We start from the raw sequence: 10000 nt of genomic DNA, 5'->3' as shown, positions 1-10000 counted from the left end.
ACACCGAATTGCTCAACCCTGGGAAGATCGTCCTGCCATTCACCGGCCTACAGTACAGAGAATGATTTAGAATCTACTGATTTAAGGAGCATCTTTGTGGAGGCAACCTCAGCATAATGTAGCCCTTTCTTTATATGGCTGGGAACAGGAGCAATGCAGATGCAACCAAATAAGAATAATTTCAATCAGTGACTTGTTTGGAAATTTCCAAATGAAGCATCTTTATTGCATCGAGTAAGGAACTGCAAAATTAAGCGGAGGGAGATGGTGGCGCTAGTGGTAAATATACGTTCCCAGTATGGCCCGGAAGGTGCGCACGCTTGCTCGAGGCCACACTGAATGGCGGCCATGTTTGCACCGTGTCTTGCACTGTGCACTGCACTCCATCGTGTGGCCAACTTTGCGGTTAAACTTGCGCTGGGAAACGCAGCAATCTGAGAATGTGCCTTGCTCAGTCGTGAAGATGAGGGAACCAGAACGAATTGCCTCGGTCCAGTCCGTTGCCCACTTTCAACGCTGCTGGTTGATGAAACCACAATGTATGTATGTGTGTATGTATGTATGTTTGTATATGTGTATATATATATATATGTATATATATATATACATACATACCCATACATACATGTATGTGTATATTTCTGGATATATATATATATATATATATATATATATATATATATATATATATATATATATATATATATATATATATATATATATATATATATATATATAATCTGCGGCAACAATTTAAAATTGGGTATTGACTTATCATACACCCTATGTATATGCATGTGTATGTTTATATATGTATCCATCCATCGGAACCATACTCTGTGCAGAGCGTTAGTGCTGCTGAAGCAGTCTCCTTGGCTATTGGGCACAATCCTGGACGGGTCGCCACTTTGACACGATACCAGCAAGCTGGTACTCATTCTGCCGACATCGGAGGGATGACAGGCAGAGTCAACCCCACCTGGTATTAATTCAACATCTAATTCTGGCATTGATACAGTGTCATTACAAGTGAGCGTTAGTGCTGCCGAAGCAGTCTCCTTGGCTATTGGGCACAATCCTGGACGGGTCGCCACTCCAACACAGATACCAGCGAGCTGGTACTCATTTTGTCGACATCGGAGGGATGACAGGCAGAGTCAACCCCACCTGGTATTAATTCAACAGCTAATTCTGGCATTGATACAGTGTCATTACAAGTGAGCGTTGGTGCTGCTGAAGCAGTCTCCTTGGCTATTGGGCACAATCCTGGACGGGTCACCACTCCGACACAGGATACCAGCAAGCTGGTATTCATTTTGCCAACATTGGAAGGATGCCAGGCAGAGTCAACCCCACCTGGTATTAATTCAACAGCTAGTGGGATTTGAACTCAGGATCTGACGTTGCCAATCCCACCACCCTAACCATGAAGCCAATACCAGGCATATATATATATATATATATATATATATATATATATATATATATATATATATATGCACACACACACACACAAACATAATATATATTGCCTGATCAGCCACTCAGACTTCCCTGCACTTGCGGATGATGCACACGCAATGCCCACTCTGTTCCCAGGAACGGCGCTCGTCAGTTGATCATTGCATCGTTGGATCGATCCTTTTGCAAAAGCAGCCTCTCCACGTCCAACATCTTGGCCTTCACATTCGATCTCATCGGCTCCTCAGGGCTGATGCTTTTCAGCACAGAGAGGTCACACATCCTTTTCTCGGGGATGATCAGAGATTTCCCTCAACCAGCATGGCATACACACGCGTGCAGCAAAGAGTGCTTTGTTTTAGCCCGGCTCATGTTTTAGAGACATCAGTCCGCTGGGACAGAGAAGGAAGCGTGACAGCAACACGAGTTGTGCTGCTCGGCGGTTTTCATTCATCCCTCCCTCCAAAAACGTCATCACTTTGTGTCCTTTAAGCTACAGAGGCACTCCTCATGAACGGCACAGCATATTGAACTCAAACTCCTTATCCATTACGAATGGCAAAGGAGCACAATAAAACGCACCATGGACAACAACAAAGCAAATCCTACATCACACCATGCAGCCTTACTCTTGCACACAATATAGCATGTGCATGTTTGTGTGGATCACCCTAAAATCACTTGCAATAACACTGCATCAATGCCAGAATTAGTTAGTGCAATGACGTCTATAGATTATATTGTCCTGAGTCAAATGACTTACCAATGCGCAAGTTATATCTACATATATATATATATATATATATATATATATATATATATATATATATATATATATATATATATATATATAATTTCAATAATGCACAAATTATGATGAAATCAACAACGATGTCAAAAAAAAAATTATCAACTCGGGCTCTGCTGATCCTGTGTTGTAGGTTTGGCCGAATGTACACATTGCGGTTCAGTTTACGGGGGATGCACATGTGGATGCAGATAAATCAATTAGAATCCGATGTATATTGCCTCTCTCCACTTGCTTAGGAACCATCCTTGTGAAACCACATAATATACACGTCATGGACAAACAAACAATTCAATCAGAAACCTCCTGATAGCACATAGGATAGGTTTGATGAAATCAAGAAAGTTGCACAAACAAAATGCTCTGCACTATAATCTTAATATATCAGCCAAGACTGACACACACACACACACACACACACACACACACACACACACACACACACACACACACACACACACACACACACACACACACACACACACACACACACACACCCTCGAAAAGCTTTTGCAAAACTTTTTACGCAGTATTTTATTCGCCTTCAGAAATAGCAAAAAGTGAAGAGAAATAAAACCCCAAAAACTTTGACGCCATTGCGAATAAATCTTAGAGTCACACGATTGCCAACATGGAGATTTGTTGCGGATGGATATTCAGGATTTGATGATGAATTGTCGGTGTGTTTGTTGGATTCACATCTAAAGACGTTTGTGAAAAACGATATGCCAGTAACGTTATTTGTAAACGAAACCTCCAACATGTACACTTTTATGTATTATAAGTCTGTGCGTGCATGTGTGTGTGATATATATATATATATATATATATATATATATATATATATATATATATATATATATATATATATATATATATATATATATATATACTGTATATTGCACTCACATATTCAGGTTGATGTCCATACATTAAAATAGAATATACCAATAATCCCAGAGCTATTGGTTTAAGACAGAAAAAAGACTTTAATATAATTTACGTGTCTTTGACACATCAACATAATACAGTCTTCCCAATGTGTACATCTCTCCAGCAAGCAAAGCAATGGGGAATGAATCATGTATAGAATCACAATAACCAGAATGCGCATTCTTGCAAAATGTGACGTCATGCTTGACACGTGAAGAACATAAAGAAAGGAGAGAGAGTGAACGAGAGAGGGAGGGAGGGAGAGAGCGAGAGAACGAGAGAGAGAGATAGAGATAGAGATAGAGATAGAGATAGATAAAGATATTCATTCTTGTTGATGCGCTTTGAGCGTTATGCTTAATTCCACAGTATTTTCGGAATAATTAATCTGATTCATTTCGATTCCTCTAGAACACAGTTTACAAGATACACTTTACTGAATAAGAAAACGGTTATATCAAAATTATTAGTATGGCGTCACAAGAAACTGGTTTGCAACCAAGATATGTATACAAAACAGCTATGGGTATTACATAACACTGGACATTTTACAATAATTTGGAAATTGTTAATTGTTCTCTTCCTGTTGATTCTTTTATACATCAATGTCTTTTCAAGGCAGAAAAACAAATCGATCGGACAGAAAACATAAAGTCCATTTCTTCTCCCCCACCACCTTCCTCTTTTTACAAAACGATAGCTAACCGCCGCCTGCATCGTGGAACTACATATGGAACTCCTAAAAGAAACCGGTGGGCCCTTTAGTGCGGACATAGCACAGTCCGCGTGGCTTTGTATCTCCGTGGGCCCCGGTCACGTCGTTTCTCTGTTTCGTCACAGCACGAACACAGACAGTTTGGCCTCTCCCGTTGACTCTGTCTCTATTGTATAGGCATGTATGGCCAGTTGAAACTGCTCCCTGACAGAAGCATGTCACGGATGAGGGTTTCTATGGGGGTTTTACCTACCAACCTTACGAAGAACAGCTGCTCAATAACAGAGGAGGACACAGTGCGTAGCGACGGTAGTCGCAGCAAGAGCTTGCCGAAGCGCGTTGGCTGGTTCGGGTACTGACTTCTCACGTACTCTTCGAGCGCGCACTGAGATTTCTCTTGCAGGCTTTCTATGTGTGCTGCGTCCGACAAGCCGCAGGCATCTTCACAAGTTCACAATGGAGGAGAACAGAGAAATATTGGTTAGAGCGAATCGTTTGGTTCTAGCAACAAAATGCGTAAAAAAGCTGCGGCTTGCAATCCACCTTTGACACGCGACGGCTCAAACATGTGGACACACACTCACACACACACACACGCACACAAATATATACATATATATATATATATATATATATATATATATATATATATATATATATATATATATATATATATGTACTAATGAGCCAGCGATTAATAACTACATTGGTGTGGTTAGTGCGTTAAAACATCCAACAAGTATAATTTAATTAAAGTGCGGCCTTTGTCGGATCATGATTGTTACTCTCAGACGTGCGTTTTGGGAAAAGACATAAAAATATGGATTGTTGTTTTTAACTTTTTTCGGAGGTGTTTACAAACGCTTATATTTTCACCATGTTATGATGTGCGTGTGCCTTGAAATTTGCAACTACACACGATGTTTCGCACACACAATCTTCCACACTATACACGGATCTCGTTGGGCGAATGGTCCTCCAGAACACTGTATCTCTAGCAATTGCTACACTGTACATGCGTGGCGTATTATAGAGTGGTGTGTTAGAAATTGAATTATGTATTGAAAAACACACACACACACACACACACACACACACACACACACCCCTTCCTTACATTACTGTCACCATGGATAAACCAGAAGTTGTATTCCATAATATTTTGCCAAAATATCCAGGTGTTATGGTGATATTTTCAACAATATCCTCCAGTATCTCCTCTAAATTTGCAAGGGAAGTTTGCTCACGTGAGGTGTTTGATATATAAATACTGTATACCATGGGATTCCAAGACTTGCATTCGCTTGCTATAGTCTCAAGTATTTTAGGAAGGTTGCATTAAAAAAACTACTAAAACCAAATCTCCTAATATCATAAACAACACAGAACTCAACATGCGTTTGCAGGTCACAGGGGAAGTGCATGCACACAAGATCACGCATGCCATGCCTCGGTTGGAAATACGTGCACCCCCTCCCCCAAGAACATGAATAAGCGCATGCACGTGCAGTACACGGGGTGGAGCCGGTCGAGACCTTTTGCTGACCTGTCGAGAAGAGCACGATGGCTTTAAGACAGCTGTATTCAGCAGAGTCCACATGCAGCGCTTTGAGCTTCTCGACCTGCTCCTGGAAGATGCGGATGTGGTCCATGAAGGCAACCACACGGTCCGCCGACATCGGCGAGGCGTGCAAGCCGGCGGCTGCCAGCAAGGGGGCAACGTGCAGCGGCATGGCGCACTGCGCCGCATTCAGCACGAACAGCTCGCTCCAAACGAGGCGGAGAAGCGCCACCTGGTCGGTGATCTGAAGGTCCGGGAAGAAGGGGATGTTCCGTGCCCACTCCACGGCGCTAAACAGGAGACGCGCGGCCAGTTCGCAGATGTTTTCGATGCCCATGATGTTGTTGGGCTGCATGCACTGGCTTCCATAGCGGGACGTCGGGTAGGGCTCAGCACGGAGCAGCAGCGAGATGTAGCCCGAGAGGTACGAGTGACCGTTCAAGGGGTCACCATTAACCAGCGCGTACTGCAAGGCTGGGTTCGGGTGCTGTGTGGGCGGTAAGCGGCCTCGCTGAACGGCTGCGAAGAGAAAGACGGAGCGATCTCCGTGAAAAAAACACACAAACTCTCTAAGCATGGTTCGTACTGTCCGTGGGAAGCAATTAAGAGCATTAGAGAAGATAAACAGAAAACAAACAAGCGGTTCAAACAAACAAACAAACAAACAAACACGTATACATGTCATGTAGTATATATATATATATATATATATATATATATATATATATATATATATATATATATGTATATGTATATATATATATGTGTGTATATGTACTTGCCGGGCCCCCGGCCCATTCAAACACCCAGTGTGTCGAGCAAGCAACTCACCTTCACGCCTCATCCCGACCTTAAGGCATTTCTTGAGGCGACAGTACTGGCACTGGTTGCGGTGATGCTGGTCGATGGGGCAGTTCCGATTTGCGCGGCACGTGTACGTGAGGTTCCTGCGGACGCTCCGCTTGAAGAAACTTTTACATCCCTCACAGGTAAACTGTCCGTAGTGCTTCCCGCTCGACTTGTCCCCGCACACCACGCACTCCACGTTCGGTTGTTGTTGCTTGTCGCCCTGTTGGCTGCCCTGCCCTGGCGTTGTCGGCGGACCCGACTGGCTTGGCGTCTGTGGCGTCTGCGGTCCTCCCGGAGCCAAGGGCGGCTGTACCGCCTGGCTCGGTCCGTTCTGACCGCTCGTCAGATCGTCCTGTGGATCTCGCCATGGCCCGACTACCATTGCCATATCTCGGGGAGGTGATGGGGGAGGGAAGACCGGAAGGTATAAGGAGTCTGAGCGAACGCACGGCCGGCGCACGGACTTTCGTAGGGGGGGGTGGGGGGACTGGGGGGGGGATGAGAGACTTGAGGCGTGGAGTGGACCAAGCAGGCAAGGGGAAGAGGAAGAACGAGCGACAGGGCCCGGGAGCGCTGGTAACGCGCTCAAGCCACGTCCGAAGAGTCGCAGCGCCGGGTCCGGCTCCGATCTGCGTCGGCCATTCGTGGAGAAATGGCAATGAACGATGGAAAGGTTAAAGATTAGGAAAAAGGAAGAGAGAGTTCATAACAAACAACGGAGCACTCTGGCAAAAGTCTCGTCGCGAATTGCTCCGAATTCCCTCTTGTCTGTGAAACAATTTTGAGCAAACACTCACCAATGGAGACGGGCCTCGGAAAGCCGGTACAGAGGCCCAAGCTCACCCCTTATACAATAGGAAAAAAAAAAACACCTAATAAAATATTCACACAGTCTGCGCGTTTGAAGGAGCTGGCTTGCCGAGTAATGAATGTCTCTGAAAGGAGGAGAAGGCGCGGATGTCAGTATATAGTGAACTTTGACACGACGAGTGAAACTGACACGTCCCCATGGCGACTGCTTCCTTATATGGCGCGACGTGTCATTGGGTGCGGAGAGAGGGCTTCTGGCAGCTGATAATCAAAGGCGAATGGTCAGAGCCTCGGGTTTGGGAGGAGAGGACGCGGGATGGGGGAGGGATTTGCCGAGGACCGGTGGGAGGTAGGAGGAGCAGCGGGGGGAGGGGGGACCCGGAGGTGCGGGTGGCTGTGGAGGAGAGGGGAGGGGAGACTTGGGAGGCACGACGTACACGATCCAAACCTGCCCGGTATTAAAACTCTCGGGCCTTCCCGATTGAACAAGCTACGTCGTCACGCAGTGCCGGGTTATCCTCCCGCGCGATACCCCCGACGATGTATAGGGCGACCGGTCGGGTTCAACGTCCGTGCCCGGCACGAGTCTCCGGCAAATAGGGACACGACGGCTACGGATTGATTATTTTTCGCGAATCATTTCGGTGATGATGATGGAGACAACAGGAATGGCAAATTTACGACACGAGCCCACAAAGAATAAAAATTGAATAGAGATTACGCGATGTGCCCGGGTAATGTGGACCGTCCGTCTCCGAGCGAACGGTTCGTGCTGTGCAGTGTCTGCTTTATTTTGCGAAGCTGTCTCTCCGCTCCTGCTAATAACAATATTATGCGCTGAATGGCTCGTCGTACCCGTGCACTCGATCCCGTCGGAGTTGTGAGCCGATCATAGTCCCCTACCTAATTGTGCGGTTGTGTTTTTTTTTTTCTCTCTCTTCCTATTTTATAGCCCTTCGCCGGGAGAAGTACACACTGCCATCTAGCGTGAGCGGTCATGCCGGGTGGATGTGCTCCGCCAGGCGCCTCTCAACGCCACGGACTCACCACTGAAAGGTCCACAGATGGAAAAGTCTCGACGGAGCGGCCGGGGAAGAGGTGAGGTACGCTAATCCTTCCTTCTCTCCTCTTCTTTCTCGGGGGCTGGCTTGGTGGAAGCATTTACGAGGCACTTACGAGGTGTGGAGGAGACGGTGAAATGGCTGGGGAGAAAAGGAGGGGGGAGAGGAGGAGGAGGACGATGGGTGTGTGTGTGTGTGTGTGTGTGTGTGTGTGTGTGTGTGTGTGTGTGTGTGTGTGTGTGTGTGTGTGTGTGTGTGTGTGTGTGTGTGTGTGTGTCTAATTAAGCATGCAGATATATATACACTGTTTATCAAAATTAAACACACACACACACACACACACACACACACACACACACACACACACACACACACACACACACACACACACACACTTGATCAGTCTGGGAGTACCCTCACCTAAAAAAAACAATTCGATGACTGACAACATACAGTTCATTTTCCACAACATTTTACACTATTTGAATTTGTTTGTTTTTTTTCTCACAAAAAGTACGTTCTCTCCTTGAATGACGATTGTTATTATTATCATTAGTTTTTTTTTAACTGAACAATCCACCTTTGTTTATTTGTTCCATCTCTATGCTCGACCACAGACTTACTGATCAAGCACCTGTCTAAACCTCAATCGGTCTCCCAAGTCAATTTTGAAGCAAGCGATGTACACTGTTTTGTGTTGGACAATTTGTAGTGCGCACAAAATTTACTTGTCTCGTCCGATGTGTACACACACACACACACACACACACACACACACACACACACACACACACACACACACACACACACACACACACACACACACACACACACACACACACACACACACACACACACACACACACACACACACACACACACACCTTTTTATCACGGTCTTGAAGGTTGATCAATAAGTCTGCAGCTTATCACAGATGTTAAAACAAGAATGATTATTCAGTTAAAATGTTAATTGTTAAGCAAGGACAATGGAAACAAATCGCACTGCTTCGTTGGTGTGAGTTCATTTAATGCTCGGCCACGGTCTTACTGATCAACATTTTTCAGTTTGTCTTTTTTTTTTGTCTTGGCTTTAAATTTACAGACGTTTATAGAAGTCGCTTTGTCTTTGATTAATAATAATTCCTCCTGAAAAGGTGATCGTTTACAGGAATGGGACGTGAAAGGAGAATTTACTCGAGACACAGCATCATTGTTTAATATTTTCAAAATTATCACACCATGCGATAGGTATAGATTGCAATTAATTATAGGAGGGGCTGCACCACAAGCATCACTTTTATAGATTAATTTTATATCGAACACGAGCATGTTTATAAATTTGTATTAATGTATAACTCCTGTCGCTTCATTGCCCATTTGGAAGGAGGGACTGTGGGCGCGCAACCCATGTTTACATTCCAGTTAGCCGATCACCTGTCCTCTATAATAGACACACGCAGGTGTAACAACGCTTGGACAACAGGCAGAACTCGTATTTGGTGTGAACGCGGGAGTGCCTTTCGAGCTTCTCGGTGACACACGGTCCCACACGGTGGGTCCTCTCTGGGCCTCGGATTTGACCAATACGCAGCCTGCTGTGCTCGTTGGTTGGAGAGTGTGTATGGTGTGTCCTACCACCATCTAACCAGGCAAATGGCGCAGTTATTGAAAAGTTGTGACACTGCGGGCGGCGGTATGTACAGAGATGGCTCGTACGGGAAGAAGGTCGGTCGTGTGAAGTGAAAATCTGAAACGTGCCATTGATTCATTGTGTGGTGACTGTTGATGTTGCACTGCAG

General features: G+C 45.1%; 1 protein-coding gene and 1 long non-coding RNA gene across 19 annotated transcripts in view; one reads left to right on the top strand and one right to left on the bottom strand.

Moving 5' to 3' along the window:
- The window catches only part of LOC147030501 (uncharacterized), a 191173-nt gene that overhangs the window by 72156 nt on the left and 109017 nt on the right, over positions 1-10000 (top strand). For 5 of the 15 annotated variants that reach the window (XR_015056410.1, XR_015056408.1, XR_015056407.1 and 2 more), the window contains exon 3: positions 8090-8240. This is a non-coding gene — a long non-coding RNA (uncharacterized LOC147030501). The other 10 variants (XR_015056402.1, XR_015056403.1, XR_015056399.1 and 7 more) reach the window with 4 other exon arrangements.
- LOC147030502 (nuclear receptor subfamily 2 group F member 1-A-like) lies at positions 3239-7500 on the bottom strand. 4 transcript variants are annotated; one of them, XM_085874624.1, is made up of 4 exons: positions 7125-7457; positions 6310-6956; positions 5464-6021; positions 3239-4358 (listed from the first exon to the last, which is right to left on the bottom strand). In XM_085874624.1, exons 2-4 carry the CDS (start codon positions 6713-6715, stop codon positions 4084-4086), a joined length of 1239 nt encoding a protein of 412 aa, XP_085730750.1. In that variant the 5' UTR covers positions 6716-6956; positions 7125-7457; the 3' UTR covers positions 3239-4083. The 4 variants fall into 4 exon arrangements, with proteins under 4 accessions (XP_085730750.1, XP_085730752.1, XP_085730749.1 ...); XM_085874626.1 differs by having other exon boundaries at positions 5453-6021; positions 6310-7500; XM_085874623.1 differs by having other exon boundaries at positions 6310-7457.

The sequence above is a fragment of the Eptatretus burgeri genome, chromosome 3 (genome assembly GCF_056783735.1).
Source record: "Eptatretus burgeri isolate ZD-2024b chromosome 3, Ebu_testis_v1, whole genome shotgun sequence".
Classification (NCBI taxonomy): Eukaryota; Metazoa; Chordata; class Myxini; order Myxiniformes; family Myxinidae; genus Eptatretus; species Eptatretus burgeri.
This window is presented reverse-complemented; position numbering and strand designations above follow the sequence as displayed.

Coding starts and splice junctions, on each gene's coding strand:
- LOC147030502 (XM_085874623.1), bottom strand. CDS start 6,715: ATGGCAATGGTAGTCGGGCCATGGCGAGATCCACAGGACGATCTGACG. Junction 6,022..6,309: donor GGTCGGGATGAGGCGTGAAG/GTGAGTTGCTTG, acceptor TTTTTCACGGAG/ATCGCTCCGTCTTTCTCTTC. Junction 4,359..5,463: donor CATCGTGCTCTTCTCGACAG/GTCAGCAAAAGG, acceptor GAACTTGTGAAG/ATGCCTGCGGCTTGTCGGAC.